The sequence below is a fragment of the Camelus ferus genome, chromosome 9 (assembly GCF_009834535.1).
Source record: "Camelus ferus isolate YT-003-E chromosome 9, BCGSAC_Cfer_1.0, whole genome shotgun sequence".
In the NCBI taxonomy this organism is placed as follows: domain Eukaryota; kingdom Metazoa; phylum Chordata; class Mammalia; order Artiodactyla; family Camelidae; genus Camelus; species Camelus ferus.
Window position 1 is genome coordinate 59,805,844 of NC_045704.1, and position 23,823 is coordinate 59,829,666.

A 23,823-nucleotide genomic window follows, 5' to 3' on the forward strand; every position below is an offset into this window, starting at 1 on the left:
ATGTCACCCATTGCAAGGGGGTGCAGGGACCCACCTAGTCATGCTTCAACCTAAACATGCTTCAACAGTCACTAAAATGAATGTGGGCCTGAGACAGACACCAGAATGCTACTTATGTTAACTCAAGAAACATTTCCACGCCCAGGCGAGGATTCAAGGACGCATGTTTGGTTTAGTCTAACCTATTAGGACGGTGGTTCCAATTTTTGCTGTACCCACCTCACATCAACAGCATCTCACTGTTACAGGAACACCTACCCCAGACATAACTAGGTGGCTTTGCTAGCGTAGGCTCAGAATGAGAACACTAGAGAAACTGGTCAAGATACCAGAGGAATCTTAGAGTAGATTACATCGGTCAATGGGCTCTGATTATCTGAAGATTATAAGTTATAATCTCTGCATCCATCTCCAGACTAAAAGCAAGAACACTTGAACACCAAAGTGAACACTGCCTCGCTCCTAAACAGTGCTTGGAAAGGACATGGACAGCGTTCACCTGACGCGCCTTCCGACTGACATGGTCCCGTCTGTCGATCTGGTCACGTAGGTTACAGTACGTATGTGTGTTGCTAAATTCCCAGTGGAGCAGAGTGAGCTGTATGCTAATCCTCACACCTCACCGATGAAAGAACTGAGGCGCCCAGGGAATCTGTAACCAGCCTGATGTCAGACAGTCCACAAACGGCAGAGGCAGGGTTTGTATGTTCCTGCTGGCTCGGGAGCCACTGCTTCGCAGGTGATGCTATCCTTGCTCTGGTGTGTGTGCTGATCTTACAGCCTCCATTTCCTGATTTTTTTATCAGGGACCTCACCATAGCTGCTGAGTTCTAAAAACAACGCCTGCCACAAATGCAGAAACCAGAATGTAGAGAAGTGAGTGATTTTTCCAAGGCTATACCCTCAGCCAAGGGGAACCTCGAACTCAAGTTAAGTCAGAACTCTTCCTTGCAGGCCTTACTGTCTTTACCTCTGTATTTTCAGACCTTGTCTTTAGAGGGCATCTTTGCTTAGCCAGGTCTTAGTGCCTCTGTCCATACTGTGGCTGGGCTAACGCAGGGCTTTGTCTCCTAATCCTAACTCAGAGGAGAGCAACAGCTGTATCTAGGAAGAAGTACAATTCTTTCTAGCAGAAATCAGCAGAGCAAGTGTTTTGGAAATGACTGCTAATGGGAAGATGGGAGTCTGAACAGTTTCCCAAAGTAAGAAAGTCTCAAGAGTTTGTATTAGTCAGGATACTAATCACTGTATAAACAACCCCCGAATCTCATGTTTTTAAAAAAAAATACTTCTTGATTCGTGTCATAGTCCAATGTGGGTGTGCTGGATTGAGAAGGGAGGCACATACGGGCAAGGATTTTCTCTGCCGACGTTCAGGAACTGAGGCTTACTGGTCTACCAAAGGGCCCATGGCCAACAACAGGTTAAGACTCTGATCCAGTGGTGTCACAATTCCCTAGGGCCTTGCAGTCTTCCACCAGTTCCTTCATATTCAGTGGACCAACGACAGAAGAAACACCACAAAGAATCACTTGCGAAGTTTTAGAGGGCTGGTAAGAAATGACTTACATCACTTCTCTCCACATTCCACTGACTTAGATAGAACTCAGTAATAAGGACCCGCGTAACTGCAGTGAAGACTAGGAAATGTAGTCTCTCTGGACCAGGAGAAAAAGGAAATGGGCGTTAGTGAACAAAAGCATTATCTCTGCTACACTGTCAAACACGTATTTATTGGATTATACCAAGGATAATACAAACACTAAGTGATACAACAATACTAAATGAAATGATGATTCTAAATGCTACAAATACTGTAAATTTGTAAAACTACAAATACTATAAAAATGAGACAAATATTAAATTATATGGCACAAATGCTACATGATATGATAGCAATAATAACATTAAATGATACGATACCAAATTCTAAATGATATGATGACACAAATACTAAACATCTATGTGTTATGTAGAAAGCATCTCCCTGACCTTCCGCCCAAGAAGAAGAACTGCCTGGGCTGAAACAACTGCAGAGGGATGGCTGTAGGAACCCACCCTCTGCTTGGCCCATGGAGGTGGTTATACGGCAGGAGGGATGAAGAGATAGGGTGGAGCCTGTGTTAGAAAAGGCAGTAACACTCAGTCATCAGCTGAGACAAGAAAGGCAACAGAGGGATTTTTGGGCTTTTACTGAAGCTTAGGTACAACTCTCCCAGGGTTGTTTTCCAAATTATCTGACTTTAAAGCACTTTCTTTTATCTGAAGTAATTCATTGGTTTCTATGTCACTCAGGAAATAAGTTGACTAGTTAACTTAACTGGTTAACAAACTGCTTAACATGATACCTGATCCTCAGTGTAAGGCGGGCGTCAGGATTGATGGTGAAAAGGAATGCCAAGGAGAGCTCACCAACAGTGGTGCCATTCTGAGACCTAGAACCAGGAAGTTAGATGCCAAAAAGGACTTTGAGGTCAGCCAAGGTGAGCTTGGTGACAAATTCTCTGGATCCTGATAGAATCTGTTTGGCCAAATCCTTCTTTCTTTCTTGAAGCTGCAAGATCTTCTCTTCCACTGTTCCCTCACAAACAAATCTGAAAAGTAGACAAATAAGCAAACAATCAAATACCCAAAGCCGCATATCTAATGACACATGCAAATGTCTATTTATGCTTTAGTTTTCCAATGAGATTTCTTCTGTTATTTAGGTTTCCTTAGGTTTGGTTAAGAACTCTATTTTTAGGAGATCCAAACAACTTTGACTAAATACATATCCACTTAAAAATGATGTCTGACCTCAAATTGACTTTTTCTTTCTTTCTGAAGCTAAGATAATTGAGAAATGCCAAAATAAGCAAAAGGTATCCTGATCCAAAAAAGTGTAGAGATCTAGCTTTCACACAGAAAAGTTTATCAAGTTTCTGCTAGGAATATGTGTGCTAGTTTAGGTACAGTGTGTCTAATTTCTTGGTGAGTTCACACTGCAAATAGGTTTTACAAACTGAGGAAATGCTGCCATTGTCTTTTATTCACACATTCAACAAGTACTGATTTAGATTCACTACATGCCATACACTATGCTAGGCATAGGAACAGAGTGATGAACATAGTCTTACTGTCAAAGGGAGCACAAGAGAGAGACATGAAAACAAACAACTACAATAATATGACCTGGAAAGCGCTGTAAAGGAAATATGTCCAGTGAGCAAGAGGAATAAAAGGAAAGCTGTCTAAAGTATTCAGGGAAGGTTCCATTCTACCTAAATGTCCATCAGACAGATGACTGGATAAAGAAGATGTGGTATGTATACACAATGGAATATTACTCAGCTGTAAAAAAGAATGAAATAATGCAACAACATGGATGGACTTAGAGATGATCATACTAAGTGAAGCCACACAGAGAAAGAAAAATATCATATGATATCACTTATATGCAGAGTCTAAGAAATGATACAAATGAACTTATTTACAAAACAGAAACAGACTTACAGACATAGAAAACAAACTTATGGCTACCAAAGGGTAAAGTAGGGGAGGGATAAATTAGGAGTTTAGGATTAGCAAATATAAATTACTATGTATAAAATGTATAAACAGCAAGGTCCTACTGTATAGCACAGGGAACCATATTCAATACCTTGTAATTACCTATAATGAAAAAGCACATGTATGTATAACTGAATCACTGTGCTGTACACCAGAAACTAACACAACATTGTAAATCAACTATACTACAATTTAAAAAAAAAAGTTAACTCATAGTGCAACTTGTAGGATGAGCCAAGATTTGCTAGATGGACAGTGGGGAGGGCATCCCAGGGAATGGGAACATGTATAAAATCATGGCTGAGTTTTAGAACATGGTATGCTAGGGAAGTCGTCCAGTCTGGCCAGGGCAAAAGTCAAAAACTATGTTTTATTACAAAAGTCGATGCTCAAGAGGCTGGTGGGGACCAGATCTTGAGTGACTTAGCACATCATGCTAATAAATCTAGATGTGAAAGGAAGGGGCATGGGAAGTGGGATGGGAAGAAAGGGGTGGATTACAAGAAACACATAGAAAATAAAATGAATGGACTTTACTTGTGAAAAGTGAGAAAGAGGGCGGAGCCTAGTTTCTGGCTCTATGATTAGATAAACAGTGATCCTGTTCACAAAGACAAGGACTTCAGAAGAATCGATAGATATGAGGTCAGAGGGAGAAACAGTATCAGCTTGCGACATTTTGAGTCCCTGGAACATGCACATAGTGAGTGCTCAGTAGGGATTAGTTTTCTGAGCTGAATGAAACAAATACACGAGTGAATGACTAATGAGTGCATACGTGGACACACAGATTCAGATATTTCCCAGGGATGTGGATATCTAGGTCTGAAGTTTAGGAGACCTTGGAGCTGAAAGATACAGGTTTTGGACTTACTGGAGGTGACAGGATTAAGAGAGGTGCAAACAAAGTGAGCTGAGAAGAGAGCGGAAGACAGAACAACTGATATGATCACTGTACTTGGCCAGTTGTGAAATGCGTTGGTGCCCCCCCAGCAAGAGCAGTCTCAGGGCAGCAAGTGGGGGGAAAGCCAGTTTGCAAAGGTTGAGGAATGAACAGAAGTAAAGAACGGACAACAATTTCTAATTCTTCAGGAAACTCGGCCATGAAAAGGAAGGAGAAAAAGAGGTCCACAGCTACACTGGACTGGACTGCTGAGGCCGGTTTGGTGGTTGTTTTTAGAGAGGAGGGTCCCAAAGAGAGGGACATTGTACAAAATAACTGGCCTGTGCACTCTGAAAATGTCAATGTCATTAAACTCAGAGAAAGACTGAGACACTGTTCCAGATTAAGGGGGAACAAAAGAAGCGTGACAACTGAATGCGAAACAGGGATTTTATTTTGCTGAGAAGGATACCTCTGGTACAAGTGGCAAAGCTGAGTAAGGTCCACAGGTCAGACTATGTAACTGTTAACATCCTGGGTTTGATAATTTTACTGTGGTAATGTAAAAGAGTGTCATTTTTGGAAAATGCACATTTTACTATTTAGAGGTCAAGGGGCATCATGTCTGCAACTTACTGTCAAATGGTCCAGAAAAAACCTTACACACACACACATGCACGCACACATGCGTGTCACAGTATACAGGAATTTTTTGGTATTGTTCTTGCAATCAAGAATTTGGGTGGAGGGAGAGTATAGCATAGTGGGGAGTGAATAGAGCAGTGGTAGACTGCATGCCTAGCATGCATGAGGTCTTGGGTTTAATTCCCAGCATCTCTGTTAAAAACAAACAAACAAACTTAATTACCATTAAAAAAAAAAAGAATTTGGGATAATCTTGTAAGAATCCTTTTTTTTATATGTCTGAAATAAAGTCAAAATAATTAAAAGTGGAAAAAAAGAGAGAGAGAAAGAGAGGAGGGACCTTTCATGCACTGCCTTAACTAAGATAAGGCTCATCATTGTACATAAGCTCTTCTTCTTTTGCAAGGACCAACACAAAGGTCACCCCCAAATTGCCTGAGTTCCCTTCCTGACTGTGAGTACCAAGGAGAAGGTGCCCCACGAGCACCATTAGTACAGTGATCACCAAATACTTCACATTCTATTAAAACATCACCCAAGAAAGATTTTCACAAAAGCAGAATTCGGTCCTGGGAGACTTTGACTTGCTTACCTGTGTATGACAACATCTTTCTGCTGCCCTACTCTATAAATTCGGTCACAAGCTTGATCTTCAAGTGACGGATTCCTGTGAAGAGACAGATAAAGCTCAAACTTACTGACATCCTAGACCAGGGGTGGGCAAATCCCATGGGCCAAATCCAGCCTGCAGTCTGTTTTCATATGGCTCTCGAGCTAAAAATGGTTTTTACATTTTAAAAGGTTTGTAAAAAGTCAAAAACAGAAACCTACAACAAAGAATATATGACAGAGACCTATGTAGCTGGCAAAGCCTAAAATATTTACAGAAAAAGTTTGCAGATTTTTGTTCTAGTCCATATGGGACTCAGAAAGTCCCAGATATCCTCTCTTAAGAGAAACTGGGGTCAGATGGCTAATAGTAACTCTTCACAGTTGAAAACTCTAAGTAACAGAGATTAAACCAATGTTTAAATCTGGTCACTAATTAGCTAGATGGCTTTGGGCAAATCATCTAACCTCAACCCTTTAGGTTTCAGATGGCTACTCGGGAACACGAGGAGTGGCAAATGATCTATAATGCTTTTTCCAACTTTTTGATATTTCATGATTCAACTAAGGAGGCTTAATTTGTTTCCTTCTTTATAGATTGTCATTATCAACTCTAAACTAGTTTCTCATCTCACCTCTAAAACCTTGGATAATGTTTCTCCTGTTCAGAAACCAGCATAATTCTTATTCTGCTTTCCTCACTTACATGCATATGGGAGTCTCAAGTGAGGCCTAAACACATTCTCCAGGAAGACAGTAACAGGCTGGCCTGTTTGTGCCCATCTGGGCTGCCTGGGAATTAACAAATGACAATCCCTGGCAACAGTGCCTGGTGCAGCAATCCCTGATTGACATAATTGGAAAATCAAAACTGAGATGAATTATGACATTTCCTCCTAGCAACATATGAACACATTCACCTGGCATCTAGGAAGGATGCTGCTATGCTCTTGGTCTTAATACTATGTGCAGCGAGTCCAAAGCTATGTGTTAAGTGTGTGTCTAACATAATTAGAAAATTCCTTTGCCTTTTCCTTTTGGAGCACTGGTTCTCCCTCTTCTTCAAGGTTGAGATTCCTTAGACGTCAATAAATATGTCTGAAATACGGTGTTTTGAAGACATAAAACCCTTCATCGAGTGGTGTAGCCAGGAGGAAAAGCCCTGATCCATTTCCATGGAAACAGATGTTAAGAGTAAAGTGAATGGACTATTTTAAACAGTCATTTGAAGCCTTGTTTGCTTAGGAATTCGGGGCTGTCAACTAGCCCTACACCATTCTGATCTGCATGTATACACACGTATGCACAGAGGCATCTCCACAATACAGAAGGAGCACACTCAACATGAGAAGTCCCCCTACCGCCCTTCTAGCCTGCTGGTCTCCTCACTCTGCTGTGACAACTCAAGAATAATCCAGAATTGTTACCAGTGCATGTCCAGGAGAAAGAGATGGTTTCCTCCAGTCAGGTTTAGGCCAACACCTCCAGCCAAGAGAGAGATCAGCATAACCTTCAAAAGGAAGCACACCGTTAACTTTACATGGAATCAGTCTCATAGTGGACCTCTCCTTCTGCCTCAGGTTCAAGCCCAAGATCAACACAAAGAGGCAACATGCTCTTATCAAATTTCCTTCTGCTGTTGTGAATGCATTGTTTCGAAATTTTGAGATGCTCTCTCCCATGCCTTGTCTTTGAGAAAATGCTCATTTAACCTTTTTTTGTGAGTCAATCTCCAAACATTAATTGTGTGCCTGCCAATTACATAAATACTACAATTTAGAGCACGGGGGGTGGTTAGCTCAATAAACTTTCCTTTACCCAGATTCCGTCTGTTCCATAAGTGCCCCCACCATTGCTATGCTTCTCCTATCACACAACTAGTGCTTTCCAACTTCCTGTTATGCATAATTAGATGCCTCTGTTCCTCTACTTCCCTCCACCTTCCCACCTATCAAAATCCCACCTATCCTTCTAGGCTTGCCTCCTCCACAAAGATTCCCTTGATCCTAACAGTTCTGCTCTTCCTCTCCTTTTAGACCTCAGATTTTATTCTTAGAGGACTTGCACACTTTGATATGTACCCCCAGTAAATGTCAAAGAAATGAGAAACACCTGGAGAGAGCAGGGCTATGAATATTTTTGAACTGAGCTATGTTCGGATCTGTATAACCAAGAAAAATTTGTTCTTAATTATATAGCTCTGCTGTGATTGGCTCATACCTGAGGGCCCCTGGCGCTGTTAAATGCCTCTACCAAGTCCATTCTCTGTTTGGGGTTGACAGAGCCATCGATGGTGGCATAGGTCAGTCCATGCCTCTTAAGGTGCAATGCTACAACCTTCAGCATGCTGGTCCACTGAGAGACAATGACACTGGAGGAAGGAGGCAACAAAAAACCAATAACCCCCACGAGAGATTAAACAAACTCATCTACAGGGCTTTCATGCCTGTTATTTTAAGATTCAGTTATCAAATGTGGCTGAGGTAAGGCTTTCTGCTACCTAAGGGGAAGAGGCACACATTTAAGTCATGTCACACGATTATAATGCTTCTGGTTACTTCTAGATCCAGTCTACAACTTACCTGCTAAATGAAGTCAAAATAAAGGGATGGCTAAACTAAAGTAACCACTGTAGGTTCCGATTTTCTGGGGGCTCATCCAGAGGAGGTCTGTGCTCCTGCAGAATAAGGTTCAGGCCCCTCCCTCTGTCAATCAGATCAATAAGCCGCTACGGATTCTCTGTTTCCCCCCATGCTACGCTTTAGTTAGAGGTTTAAGTTTTTAGATCAAAATATTTCCTATCTACAAATGCTGTGAATAACATACAGTAAAGTATAATAAATAACAAATGAACTTCCTTATATCCAGACACCCAACTTAGGAAAGTTCCCAGCACTCTGGGGCTCCCTTCTGATCACACTCCGCTTCCTCCCTTTTTTGCATCTGTTATTCTGTTGCTTTTTTTTTCAAGCCTTCTTCCCTCCTCTTAAGCATCTCTTCAGATGCTTAGCTTACTCTGGTCCTCTAGGGATTGCCTTTTCAATCCGTGCCACAGATATTTTCATTAGAAATCACAGGGGATGTGTGCTGTAACCTCGGTGCTTTCTGCTGCGCCCGACTCAAGTCCTTGATATAAAGAGCTCAGATTTATAACTATCTGCAATATCAAATTTTCTGGCTTAATTACAAGCAATACTTGGGTAATGAAATAACACATTTACCTCTTTTGGGACCCTGAGTTTCTTCGGATTGCCTCCAATTCTGCCAGCAGAGATGAAATCTGGGAAAAGGTTATATTAACATATGCGGGTTTAAGCAAATTTGCTTTTCTCCCTTTTCTCTCCCCTGAGTGAAAGGATTGGTCTCCTCTGTGGCCTCTCTGCATGGTCTGACTCCTACTAGTCCACTCTTCTCTTTGCAGCCAGAGGGCTAGTTCCAAAATGTCAGTTTCCTATTTTCCTCCTCTGGCTGGAGCCCTTGCAATGGCTTCCCGCTGAGAATAAAGCCCAGGCCTCTACAGTGACCTCCCAGATCCCTGCTGCTCTGCCTTCTGCTCACATCTCCAGCCTCATCCAGCCTCTGCTCACATCATCCAGCCCCATCAAAATTCTTCCTCCACAAAGCCATGCTTTGTCCCATCTTTGTCCATTCTGTTCCCTCTGCCTAGAACAGCCTTTTCTGTCAACTTAATGCCACTTCTTGGCGATCCTCCCCAATCCCAGGTGTCCACTGCTTATGTGCTACGATAGCACATTTTCTTTCTATAATCATGGTCTTTTTCATTCTATATATTAATTGCTTGTTAATCATCTCTTGCTTTCACAGTCTGAGATGTTCCAAAGAGGCAGAGCCAGCATGTGTCTGGTCTGTTTCTGTACCCCTGGCACCCAGCATGTATTGCTGGACCAGAGAAGGCACCAGCCTAACATTTGCACAAGGAGAAAATGAAAGAGCTTGACCTAGTTTGAGACCTGCTTCAAAGGCTGTTGACGAAGAAGACCTGTCCAGACTGAGGAACACTTGCTAAAGCTTCCCAGCAAGTTCTCTGGGTATTTATCAGACCCCACATTCAAATCTACATGGGACCAGCCAGGAAGAACACATGGGCAGGACCTTGGAGAGCAGCTGGGTTCAATCTTCCTGACCGCTAATGGGAATGATCTTTCAAAAGGCTCTAAGGGACCTAGAGTTCATCCCTAGAATGGCAGAGAAGGAAGAAAATTAGACCAGGAATCAGGAGATGCAGAGAGTTCTTACTCTGCCATCACAGGGCTGTATCACTTTGGAACTCCCAGTTAAGAGCTCAGCTTCCTTATCAGGGAAAAAGGTTGTGGTGTTAGTGGTAAGCTGTGGAGGCCCCCACACATGAGGCTACCTTCCAATCTAAACAAACACGCTGATGCCCGGGCAGGAAGACCATCACAGGACTGTGCCATTTTGAACCAGTAGGAAGACAAAAAGCAGGTAGCTGAAGTGCCTGGTGTCTTGGCAACTTGTGGTTGTGGAACACACTGATTTTCATACGGATGTGAAAAACCTAGCGATAGGTGTTTTGAGAAAACTGCAGCAGTGGGACCGGGATTCACGGTGTAGGAGCTGGGGTTGAATCCCAGTAACATGTATGTGTTTAGGTTTGTGCTACCAAAGAAAACTCCCTTCCCCGACATGAAACAACTTTGAGTTTGAACCACGACTAATGGGCTTACGTTAAGAAGCCCTGTACATAATTACCTGAGTATCAGACAAATGGTTGGGAACACAAATTATTAGGAATGTTATGTTTTAACCCAATAGCTAACTGAGGTTGCTAGGACCTGGTGCCCAGCCACATATGGTCTCTTTACCTGTTCCTCTCAGTTACTAGTGGTGAAGATCTAGGTACATACTTTAAAAATCTAATGAAAGGTCATCATGCTATTTATTTGGCTTTATTTACTAACAACATATAGGCTATATATATAGCATTCCCTTTAACTCAGATGCAGAAAGAACCCTGTACATAAATTTTTGAGTGTGGATAGACTGAATGGATGGATGCTGAGAAAGGAGCAAGGATTAAGCACATTCACGATTATGACAAAACAAGCCCAGCACAGGAAGGTATATGAGCACTGACAGCCTCTGTGTGTTTACTTTTCTCACCTGTGGTATCTTAGAACATTTGCTTGTTCTTTCCTGTCCTTGGAAAACATGGCTTCTCTTTATTTTCTAAGGGGCGCTTGCTCCCAAGTAGTTTTTTGAGAGGCCAGAAGGAAATAAGCTGGTTGATCTGTTTTCAAAACATGTATACAGATAGGGAAACTGGATGCATGAATGTGATGCATTTTAACCTTTTGGTTTAATATAAGAAACCAAGCATTCTTCCCTTTTGCAGAGGTGAATGATTTGTTCAGGAGGATAGCTTGGAAGATTATACCTGGGAATTCAGTGACTGAGGGAAAAATCCATTTAAAGTGAAGCGTAGACTGTAACACGTTAGCACAGTATACTACTGCCTAGGTTAAAAGGGAGCAAGCAAGTGCACCATTCCCTTGGCGGTGACCTCCCTCCTAGTTATATTTTTTTAAAAGCCTGGGAAGAGAGATTGAGACTAGGCATGGCAGCCTCAGAAGGCAGTAGAAAAAACCAGCCGCTCAGTGCAAGTTAATGGGCACATTCCCGGCAAGCCAGCAGAGAGGCAGGACTCGAGGCCCACATGCCCCGGCGTTCCCCTGATAGAACTCTACAGCCTTAAAGTGCTTCAGTGAAAACAGAACAAAGAGACTTATGAAGATAGGAGGCGGGCAGGAAACGATATTTGCAGATGGAAGCCTTTCAACAGAGCAAAGCAATTGGCACTCAGACATCTTCCACAGTCTGGAAGGTCAAGCCTTTGTTGTTTTTCTGAAACCAGCTGCTCACTCGCCCGGGCCCTGTCTCCAGCAGAAACCTGACAGGCTCCCTCCCTAGGAATCCATGACAGATGCGCTGGCCCAAGTCACCCTCTGAAAAAAATCACTAGGTAATAAGATTTTAGTTTTTTTCATGAAATGAAATTAGAATTTAAGACTGGAGGGGGAATGTGACCAGCTAACACCTAACCGTTCTAGCCCTGCAGTCAAACGGCCGTACCTGTGCGGACAAATGCACCGCTGTCACGCAGGGAAATGTGGGAGGAGTCCAAGTCTTTCTACCAGAATAGAGGAGACCCCAGTACCTTGGTGCTCTCTCTCATGTCATCAAAAAGCTCCACCTTGAAGCACTGGCCGTTAAGGGAGACAGAGGCAGCCGGCTCTGCATCACGGAGCTCGGACAAGGTCAAGGCGCTGAGCTGCTCCTCCAGGGAAAGGACCAGGCCTTCGTTCTTCAGTTCTGTTGGATCCAGGGCCTGGGCACAGTCAGACAGGGGACACAGTGGATGGGGAGCTGAGGCCACGAGCCATGGGACGTGCCAGCGGAGTGCTGACTGCTTAATATATCACACAGCAAAATGTCTCGTGACTTACCAACAGTGTCTCCACAGGTAAACCATGATTGAAATGTAATCTGGCAAGTTTTTTCACCAGATCAAAAATAAATCAAATAATGGAAGTTTTTAGAGACTTGTCAGACAGATTACAAGAGCGTTCTGTTTTCCCCAGCTGGAATGGTACAGTTAATTAAGCTACTGATCATCAAGATACAATTTACCTCCTAAAAAGAGATGCATTATTGCAGCTCCTCAAAAGAATAACATACTTCAATAAAAAAATTTATTAATAAAGAAAATATTTTCAAATACTAAGAGTAGTTTTTTCTGTTCATTATAAAACAGTATGCTTATTACAGAAAATTTGGGAAAGTTCAGAAGAGTATAAAGAAAATAAGAATCCTTGATAATCAAGGAGAAAATAACTGTTAACTGCCAAGAAAAAAAAAGAGTAACAGATTCCTCTTAACTACAGATGTGCCTCTATCCAATGTAATGGCAACTTTTCCAATTGTATAAATACTTGAGTTTTCACAACTAGATTTAAAACTAGTAACTAAATTAGCTTTATGGCATCTTAAAATAACCAAAGTATTCATAAAGTGGTTTCTTTCTTAACAAAATGCCACTTTCTATTCTAAAATAAAGCTTATTGAAAATAAGACAAATAAAAAACTGTTCTCAACATCATGGGAATTATCTCAAGATCGATAAAGGTTAATATAAAATAAAGTAACATAAACAAGTCTCTTCTTTTCTGCCCCACCAAAAGCCAGAAACACCCCCAAGTGGCATTTCCCTTGCTCCAGCAGACTGTCCCGGTTGCAGGAGGTGGAGGTGGACTTGCCCGCAGCCCGACTGGGGCCCCACACACAGGGCTTCACTTACCGACTTCAGTAAAGAAAGATGACAGCAGCACTGGCGGAGTCTCAGCAGCTGTGACAGGATGTGGACGGTGCTGGATGTCTGAGAGTCTGCGGACACGGAGGCACCAGGCCCACTGGACCCGAACTCCTGGGCCACTGCCAAGAAGGGACACAGGTGCGGGAAACGCGCAGGGTTTAAATCAGAAATATGGGGAAGACCCGTGAATGCAATGAGGCGACTTTAAACGTCTATGATCTGAGACTCAACAACACAGTTCTAACTCACTTCTCTACCAATGAAGCCAAATGAAATACTGGTTTTCTTTCTAGTCTTACCTGTGTTTTAATAAAACAGATGTCAAAAGTGACTAAAAAGAAGTTTAGATCACCAGGTCTGGTGCTTACGGATCAGTATATATTCCTTTGGTTTGAGGTCCCTAGGTCAAGTCTCTGAGATCAAGAATTCACGACCCTTGGGGAGTGGGTATAGAAAAGGGGGGAGGGTGGGCATAGCTCAGTGGTGGAGCACATGCTCAGCACGCAAGAGGTCCTAGTTTCAATCCCTAGTACCTCCATTAAAAAAAAAAAGAATTCACGACCCCATTTCTAGAATTTACCAAATCTGAACCTACATTTCCATTAATTACATGTCCTTCTGAGTGCCCCACTGCTCACCTCTCATGAACGGGTTATCAGGGCTTCTTCCAGGTTCCTTGTCCCCTCTTTCATGTCTTTTTAGGTAGGACTGCAGAGCTGACCTGCCTCAGATCACGAAAGAAAATGCTCATGTAACGTTTGCTATGACCAAATAGGTTTATAGTGGTCACTGCTTAACCGTGCCTGCAGTGGGACCTTGAAAAATTACAAAAGTGGACTTGTTAAATGAAGTCAGCCTCATAGCAAGCATGGCCACATGTAATTTAAAAAAAACCTTAAAAGCCAAATTGTTCAAAAATAATAACTACTAACAAATACATTAATGTTATAAAATATTAGTATTGTATTTAATATTAATATGTAACATAGTAATATATTATTAACTAGTATGGATAATCTATATTATTTATTAATTTTTATAACTTATTATATTTACTTTAAAATATAAGATATACAAAGAGAAGAAGCCTACTCACACTGGAAGTGAGAGGTACCAAGTAGGAGAACATAAATCTTGAATTCAGGGAAGGATGAGAGTTTTAGAGAAAGTGCAAAGAACGGATGACAATTAGGATTACCAAGCAGTTTTTGTTAAAGTTTCAGTAAGAGGCTGGATAACAGGTCAAAGGTCAAAGAGATATGCTTTCCTCATATGGCCCCATGAGGGCCAGAAAGACCTCGCGTACAGTGACCACAGCCTAGAACTTCTAAGCAAGGAAGCCAATGAGGAGCAGGTTTGATGGGAGACAAAGGTGAGCTGGGGAGGGGGTAAGGAGAGAAAAAGGGGGATTTAAAAAAAAAAAGAAACACAGATAGCCAACTTATCAGTAATACCACAACTGCAGTTTGAGGAACCTTGACCCTTGACGCACTCCCAAGCAAGAACAAGAATGAAACAAGAGACGTGAGAAGGTGCTTCTTCACTGCACACACCTTGATCTTGCAAAAAGGACACTGTAAACTGTCTCTTCATCTTCAGAAAGCTTTAAATGGTGCAACTGAAATTTCCGCTGGGGCAGCACCACCTGGGGGAGTGAAAGAGACGGCAGCCGGGATGAAGTCATACAACTCAACTGAGTATCACAGAGTCTGCTCCCTAGGGCTGACCCTGGAAATCTGGTCAAGCCCTGGACAGCGGCTCCCACCCTTCCCTGACAACAGGACCGCTCTAACACACGGCACAACAGGACTGCTGTGACTCCAGGTGTGGGACAGCGGCCCGAGGGCCTCCTCGCAGGAAAATGGAAGACTCAGAGGTTCCCAAAGCAGAGCAGACAGCTGTTCAAGCCGAGACCAGGACATGGTCCCTCTCCTTCTCGGCCTCCCCCAGGGACAGGTCTCATGGGATTACCAAGGGCCTGCCGGTGGAGTCCAGCTGGTCTTTTGTTCTCCTCAGCAAAAGGCTCTTTGTTAAAATATTTAACCTTTCTCCTCCTTTCTTTGAACCATTGTCAACCTGACTCCGCCACAGATTGAAGTCATCAAACGGAGAACAACGGAGAAATCTATTTTGTTGAGGAGGAAGGACAGAGAAGAGAAATGAAGATTAGGAGGATGGAGGAAAAGTTCAAAGACAGGCATAGATGAAAAGCAGATCAGATTTTACATGTCATCCAATCACCTTTAAAAGCGAATTTCATAGCAAAGCTCTGCTAGACGGAGCAAAGGGATCCAAGTCAATAACCACATTATAAAACCACATTATAAAAATGTAGATTTGCCCATTAATGGTGTTTGTATCATTACAACAGGACATATAACTGATAGCCAGAATTCATTCCCAAAATTTCAAAGGCTAGTTAAGAAGTTTTATATCCTCTTATGAGCTGACTTGAATAAAAGCAAGTATTTTAAAATCAGCATTCTTTTCTGTTGGCTTCACATAAATTGTAGTCTTGACCCCAGGCCATAGGTTTTAAGGCCGAAATAGCCCAAAACATTCCCTGGACTGAAGAAAGATGACTTTTGTTTCTTTTAATTTAATCAGACCTATACTTTCCCATATAGAGGGGCTGGATGTAATCAAAGTCCTCTATCAGCCAGTCAACCAACAGATTATTTTCTCATAAATATTAATTCTTTTGCCCTTTAAAGGTTGATAGGCTTGCCATCTGCTACACAAGATAATGTGGTACACACTGGAGCTTTATCATGAGATATGAAATAATTATGAAGGGTTCCCGACCAGGTTCACATTTACATAACCCCAAAGAGTTAACTTACTTCAGCAGTGAATACATGTCCAGCAAGTTGTTCTGAATGGGGGTCCCGGTGACAGCCCAGCGGGCTTGGGCTTGGAGCTTGCACACGGCTATGGAAGTCTGCACTCGGGGATTCTTAACGTTGTGAGCTTCATCCAATACGATTCGAGCCCAGACTACTCGAAGCAAGGGTGACGAGATACCCTGGAAGAAAGACACGTGAAATCCAACAAGAGCACGGGGAAAACGTGCATGTCTTCAAGAAGACAAGGGGAAACAACAGGCAGGTATCGGAGACACATCCTTACCTTCAAGTTTGATGGCTTAGGTCAAGTACGCTGAAATAAGAACTAAGCTTAAGAAACCAAGAGTAGAAACTCCAATGAGTACAAATAAACAACTCACTTGAGGTCCCAGTCCTTGAACATAAGATGCTTAAGGGTAACCTGTTTTCTAATTTAGGTTTTCTGTATTCTTCTAGCTCACTTTTGAGCAACTGGCCACGGGTCAGGGATACACTGTTGTGCCTGCAAATTCACTCAACCGATAAAAGTATTTACTAAATTTTTCTAAGCTTCTAAAAATTTACTAAAAGTCTACTTTTATATGTAAGATACTAAGCCAGACACAAAGAACAATTCCTACCCTCAAGGAGCTCACAATCTAGCTGTGGAGAGAAAACAAAGTAAGCATAAAGATAATGACAACACAGTGCATGTATGGAAAGTCCCACTGGATAAGTCAACACAGAACAGTAGGAAACTATGGTTACCAAAGGTACAAAGAGGGGGAGGGATAAATTAGGAGTTTGAGATCAACATATATACGCTACTATACATAAAATAGATAAACAAAGACCTATTCTATAGCTCAGAGAACTGTATTCAATTCAACTATATACAATGAAATGTCATGGAAAAGAAACTGAAAAAAAATATATATGTATGTATGTATATGTATAACTGAATCGCTTTGCTGTACACCTGAAACTAACATTGTAAATCAACTACACTTCAACAAAAAATAAAAAACAAAACAAAACAGTCCAATATAGAACAGTGAGAATCTAGTCAGTCTTGTTCCCTGCTGCATCCCTAAGACCTGAGTAGTGTCTGGCATGTATTAGGTAATTCAGTATTTGTGGAATTGATGGAGTGCCAGGACATAAGTAAGCACAAGGTGCTAGGAGATGCACTTGACCAGAGGGGGAGGCAAAGCATTCTACTGAGAGGAGAACAAAGGCACAAAGGCACGGCAGGGTGTGGAGCGAAGCACCCTGCCCCCAACCCCCGGGTAAGGCTGAGTATGAGGCTCCCCAGGAAGGGCTGGGGTGTAGGAGATGGGGGACACTCAGGTAGGGCAAGAGCATAAAAGGCCTAACATATCATTTGAAAGAATTAGGGTTTTAGCCTGACAGCTATGAGGAACTATTGAGGAATCTGAAAAGTTAATACATGTAAGACGGCAGAATCGGTCAGGAGATGGAGAAGCATGCCAGAGCTCTCCCCAAGCACACAAATCTGGAATATCCTTTGTACTAAAAATAAAAGCATATGCAAAAGAGCAGCTCTTGGAACAACTCTGTATTTCCAGGGGAAGCACACAAGAGCTGTGCAATAAAGCCTCTGCAATACATAACTGAGACTACCCTGCACGCAGCAACAAACGCTTGGGTTTTTTTTTTCTGATTATTGTTTAGCCTCTGCCCATTGTAGGCTTATTATTTGCAACCCCTTTTCCCGGGAGGTGGAGGATGGCAGGGAATAATGGCTTAATACCAAAATACTAGTGCTAAAATACTCGTCCTAACACTAAATTTAAAACACATCCTGAGAGTAGACCCCAAAGACTCTCAATGGAAAATTGCAACAAGGGAGGCTCTCCTATATTCATGTGATGATTACCACCACACCTACAATGTAGTTGTCATTAGTTCTAAAAACACAGCTAAATACTGTACCAAGTCTCCACCTTTATCGCTGAGGAGGTTGTCTAGAGTAAAAGAGAAGGGTCAGAGGGAAGAACTCTTTGCTTCCATCAGTAAAACAGCTCGACATTCATGACCTTCTGGGAGGAGGGCACCTTTGCCATCTCTGATGCTGTGAAAAGACTCCTGTTAACCGGTCTTGTGGTTCCAACTCTGCTTCCCTGGCAGCCAGCCCCCCCGCCTCACCTCCACACTGAGGTTTGCACCTGGGACCTCTCCCTCTTGCTTCTTCGTGGGAATCTCCTTGGCTAGAAGGCTGTAGGTAGTGATCACAATGTCATACGTAGAGAGGCTGCATAGATATAACACAAAGCAAACGGTAAACGATCCCTCCATGACACGGACAAGGAAAGGCAGAGTTGATTCCTTTACAAAAATTCCTGCGGCTGGAAGGACAGACAGCAGAATTCATCAATTTATGTCCTTAATTCACACACACACACATGACTCTGGAGAGGTCAATTTTATACACTTGGCTTCCTATGTCTGACCACTGATCATTTTTACAATCTACTCACTACAGCTAAAACAGCCTCCCTCTTCCCATCCAGGTCAGAAAGGATAACCTTTAGCAGGTGTCCTATTATGCTTGATATGATCTGGCAAGAACAGAAAGTCAGGTAGGGTTGGAAGTTAATATTCAGAAATGATTTGACACGGATGACACTAAAGTCCCAAGGAAGTAAGAAACCCTCAAGGCACAGCTCATCTTCCATCAGTGATACTTTCTCCTGACTGTTTTGTGACAGACTTGTGAAAACCCATTTAGCTAGCTTTGACATTTGGGCATAAAATACACATTGTACACTTTCAGCTTACCTCATCTACACTCATTTCTTCTTTCTTTTTTTTTATTCAAGTATAGTTGATGTGTAACATTATATAAGTTACAAGTATACAATATAGTGATTCACAATTTTTAAACATTATAATCCATTTATAGTTATTATAAAATATTGGGTATATTCCCTGTGTGTACAATATATCCTTGTAGCTTATTTTAGACATAATAGTTTGTACCTTTTAATTCCCTACCCCATTACTTCCCCTCCCCGCTTGCCTACACTCTTTACATGTCAAGATTCTTAGCAAAAAGCACAAATCTTTTTCCAAGAAAGTTTAATATCATGCACCTCAGAGAAGTTCAATACTTTTGTAAAAATGACATGCCTGGGTGGGGGGGTAGAGCTCAGTGGTAGAGTGCGTGCTGAGCATGCACAGGATCCTGGGTTCAATCCCCAGTACTTCTGCTAAAATAAAGAAACAAACCTAATCCTCCCCAAAAATAACCCACCAAAATGATATGCTTAATTTGGAAAGGCAGCAAATGTCTACAGGTTGCCTTAGCAGCATGGAAAGAAGTACAATTGTGAGTGATTCCAATCAGTCAGCTGGTGCATTCTGAACACCTAACCCAGTATGATCAAAGCTGCAAATCAAGTAAGATGCAATTTACTTCTAAATAAAAATCTAGGGCAAAGGCAGGTCCCTTACAGTACTCAGTGCCAGAGAAGGCATGCAGGACAGCCACCGCGGCCCTGATACCTTCCGTCTGCTGAAATGACTACCAGTCACCAGAGGTGATTTGGTGTAAGCCTGAAGGTCACCAGTTTGGCAATGTACCCCTGAGAGACAATTGCCCTGTTCTTTAGGATATAAAATATCCACGTCAGAGGCTGGGGAGAGAGATCAGAGCCAGAAACAACTTAGCTCTTGACTCAGTCAGCAAGTGTTCCACCCAGACCACCTTATCACAATTAGGAACGAAAAACAAGTCCTTTTAAACCAAAAGACAAAGACTAGAACTAAAATCACCTTTTGAAAAAGCATTTTCTTTCCTACTTCCTGATCAAACCCCTTCAGGAATTCAGGAATTGAATCTAAAACTTCTTAGATGGCTCATATATGAAAAATATAGCCATAAAAATATAACCAGACTATATCACCTAATTATTAATACTGTGCCAAGATGCTTGGCAAGACTAAGCTGGTTCCTTTCACACTAATAGACAGAGAATGTGAATTTGGAATCAGAAATTCAGCAATTGTGAAATAACCATGACATAGCCCCTTTTACCAGGGGAATGCTGCTGCCCCCTGGCTGGACTATGCAGGCATCTCAGGCTGACTCACGCAGCAGCTTACTGAGGACAGTGACAAGGATATAGCAACAGAACATCATTCCCATCTCACAAGACGCATGTCTCAGCACAGGTCTGGTGATGAGCATGCCTTTGATCTTCACAAATACCATTAGCCCTGACTAAATGAAATGCCCAGGAGAGCAGGTGAGGTCAGTATGGCCCCTTAAGCCAAGCCACTGAGCACCGCACACTGACTGCAGTATTTCTGCACTTACACTTTTGCACGTTTATCCCGGTTTGGCCCATGATAGAGATAAACTCTTAGTTTGCTGTTGCTCACACGTTTCTCCACCTCATTTTTCCAGTGATGGATCAGAGAAGCGGGACAGATGATTAGTGTTCCGTGGGAAGCGAACTCAGAGGAGTCTTGGGAGGGGGGAAAAAAATCAACACCTAGTTACACTCATTGAATAGCTTTAACTTCTCAAAGGCATTATCTCTTTCCCTTGCCTGACTTTTATCCCTTCAATTGATATTTTTAACAGCTGCTGCTCTTATTTGTACACATAGCTTACACAGGCATACCTCAGAGATTATCACGGGTTTGGTTCCAGACCACGGCAATAAAGTGCGTATCACAATAAAGCGAGCCACACGAACTTTTTGGTTTCCCAGGACATTATAAAAGTTATGCTTACACTACACTATAGTCGTTAAGTGTGCAACAGCATTCATTTCTTTATAAAAAAAAAAAACCTTTATTTAAAAATACTTTATTGCTAAAAAATGCTAACATCATCTGAGCCTTCAGCAAGTCATAATCTTTTTACTGGTGGAGGGTTTGAAATACTTTGAGAATTACTAACATGTGACACGGAGACAAAAAGTGAGCAAATGTTGTTGGAAAAATGGCGCCGGTAGATTTGCTTGACACAGGGTTGCCACAAACCCTCAAATTGTAAAAACTGCAATATATGTGAAATGCAATAAAGCAAAGTGCATTAAAATGAGGGTCTGCCTGAAGTAGAATAGAAAATGAAAGAGACGATCTTTTAATTCAAAACACTTAATTATTTCTTTATGTGCCCCTATAAACGTGTCAGACAGAGAGAGGCTAAATAAAGATGGAGAAGGACAGTGGGGAATACATGACCTCAGTTTAAAAAAAAAACAGTGCACTCTCACAGTGGCCAGAAGGCAGAAGCTGGATGGATTTCCTAACTTGCCCTGAGTTGATTCATTACGGGAGAGTATTATTACTTTTCTCTGAAAAGCATAACATAATTACAGTTCCATTAAAGTGTTAGTACAAAACCCCCTAAGAGAAGCAAACGTGACTCTGGAACCAGTTAGTGATGGAGTATTTGGCCCCTGTACCCTCATCCTCCGTGCGTGTGTATGTGCACACATGTGCTGTTACTCCACACAGGGACACAGGGTCCAGCTGTAACCATGATCCCTAGAGGCCCCGAGGGCAGAGAGCCACAGATTTTTTCACTGTCTAACCAACTGAGAAACGTATTTTGTACACAGCAACTTACATGTGGCATTGTCTATGCATAATATATAGGACCTTTAAGGTACTTATACAGTTATCACATTTTAAAAACGGCAGCTGATTAAGAGAAATTGTCTAGAATCTGGAAACTCCTGGAATTTCAGAAATGTGGAAAACAACATCTGCTGTGTGGATAAAATCTGAGTTTGTGACAGATCTTTCTTCAAAAAATAATATATTAACTAATTTGGATCTACCCTGTAGTTACACTCTCAACATTAACAGAAACACTCACTAGGTTTAAACTAAGTTTTCTAGAGCCTTAGCTTTCTTCATAAAATTGTTTCTAATCACAGATCGAGCTAAGCTTACATTAAGAGGGAAAAAAATGATCACTTACAGCTGGCGTATCCAGCAGCAGAAAGGATACCACAGGAAAGTAGTCTGATACTAGTTTTCCAGCAAGTTAATTAAACATGACCAAAGGAATCCCTTCATGGCTGAAAACCTTCCACCCTCCACTGCCTCACAGGATCTAGAAAACAGCAGGCTAGCAAGGGACATCTGAATACCATTTTTAGAAAGCCAAGTCAAAGCTGTTTTTTTGTCCTTTTCTTCATCTTTCTCCTGATTCTTCTGGGTCAGGATGAGTGCAATCATGGTCAGGGTTTTTCCTAATCCCATATCATCCGCTGGAAAATAAAAACAAAAATAGGGGAGGTCAAAGGTCTTAGGGCAAAGATGCAGCTCAGCCCCCAGAGAAGCAGCCCCAGGCAGACGTCAGTGACCCTTGTCCTCTGCTGTTAGCACCATTCCAGTCTCTATTCTGCGCCTCCTCTAAGGAAGCCTTTGTCTTTCTTACTGAAATGAACACTAAGACATTTACTCTGACTTTTAGAAAATGTAAAACTCATTATTTAGACCTTACCTAGTCGCCGTGCTATGTTGTTACTTATCTAACACATTCATTGCTATCTACCTCCGTTTGATGCTGCTGCCCCGTCTTTTTCTTTACTACCTGCCAAAGCAAAAAGGGCCAGCAGATATATCCTACCACCCACTTTACTACCAGACTTCTAGAGTTAGTGTTAACCCAAGACAGTCCTCCATCCCCTTAACTTACTCATTAAAGAAGGAAATAAACGAGCCTTTCTTGGGTATCACCATTGTGCCAGTTACTGTGCTTACCTAATTTACTATTTATACCCTATCAAATATTATTATTCTCTTTCTAACAGTTTAAATAATCATTCTGATATGAGCAGAAGTAAAATGTCACAGCAAGGGCTCTAGTTCAAATTCGGGCCCTGCCACTGTCCACAGACTTAACACAGCAGCCGACTGCTCTCCCTTAAAAGGCCAGCTTACCGGGCTGGGCCTTGGCTGGCATGTGGGAACTCAGGTTTCAGGAGGGCTCCCCTCATTCCCACAGCTGGTAAGAGGGCTCACTGTACCTAAACTGCCTGTACCAATAGTACGGTTTACTCTGAACACCTGCATTCCTTCTGGGAGTCTGGAATTTCAGTCCCCACCAGGCTGAAGCTGCCTATGTGACCAGCCCCCACTAAAAACTTTGGGGATCAAATCTCTAACCAGCTTCCCTGGTTGGCAACGCGTCACATGTGTTGCCACAGGTCCCTGCTGGGAGAATTAAGTACCCGCTGTGACTCCACTGGGAAAGGCCTCTGGAATCTGCACCTGGCTTCCCCTGGACTTTGCCCCCTGTGTCTTTTTCCTTTGCTGATTGTGATTTATAATGAATCAAAATAATTCAATTTATTTTACTGTAATAAATTACAGTTGTGAATATGGCTATATGGTGTGCATCTGAGCAAATCACCCAAACCGGAGGTGGTCTTGGGGACTCAGACACAGACACCTTCTAGCGATACTGGACATCTGTCATGTTTTCTGGAAGTTGAGCACCTTGGAAAATTTTAGGTTGACGAGTCCCCAGAGCAGAGACTGGAAAAACTGGCTTCCTGCCTCACCTGCAGCTAAGGCACCAACAGAACCACCGGGCTGTACAGACCACAGACACTCACACTGGTCTTCGATTCAGATGTGAGCAACATCAGAAAAGAGGCTTCCTGTGAAATGCTTTCTGCAGGAAGTGGGGGAGACAAGTGTCTCACTTTGGGGTGGCAGTGCTTTCCTCTGCTGCTCCATGGACCAAAGCAGCTGTGACAGTTCCCACAGGACACTCTGTTTGTGACTTAGCTTTGGCCATTGCTCCCAGAAGTCTGGCCTCCAGCCTGGCCCTCCACATCTCCCAGAGAATCCATGGGCCCCCTCTGCCTCATCAGCCAGTCAGCTTCCACTGCCTGCAACCAAGACCTGGCTGATCGCAGGGCTGTGTACCCTTGAGCACATGACTTAAGCTTCCCGCACCGCCG

General features: G+C 42.4%; 1 protein-coding gene across 1 annotated transcript in view; it reads right to left on the bottom strand.

Moving 5' to 3' along the window:
* Nucleotides 1-1,712: 1,712 nt before the first annotated feature.
* Nucleotides 1,713-23,823, bottom strand: part of TTF2 (transcription termination factor 2) — a 37,980-nt gene continuing 15,869 nt past the window's right edge. The window contains 14 exon segments of the mRNA XM_006172502.3: nucleotides 1,713-2,594; nucleotides 5,670-5,744; nucleotides 7,114-7,196; nucleotides 7,907-8,057; nucleotides 8,908-8,966; nucleotides 11,883-12,053; nucleotides 13,023-13,156; nucleotides 13,676-13,758; nucleotides 14,591-14,682; nucleotides 15,009-15,162; nucleotides 15,881-16,062; nucleotides 18,032-18,137; nucleotides 20,205-20,355; nucleotides 22,000-22,119. Of these exon segments, the coding sequence (XP_006172564.2) occupies nucleotides 2,450-2,594; nucleotides 5,670-5,744; nucleotides 7,114-7,196; nucleotides 7,907-8,057; nucleotides 8,908-8,966; nucleotides 11,883-12,053; nucleotides 13,023-13,156; nucleotides 13,676-13,758; nucleotides 14,591-14,682; nucleotides 15,009-15,162; nucleotides 15,881-16,062; nucleotides 18,032-18,137; nucleotides 20,205-20,355; nucleotides 22,000-22,119 (1,706 nt within the window). The 3' untranslated portion in view covers nucleotides 1,713-2,449.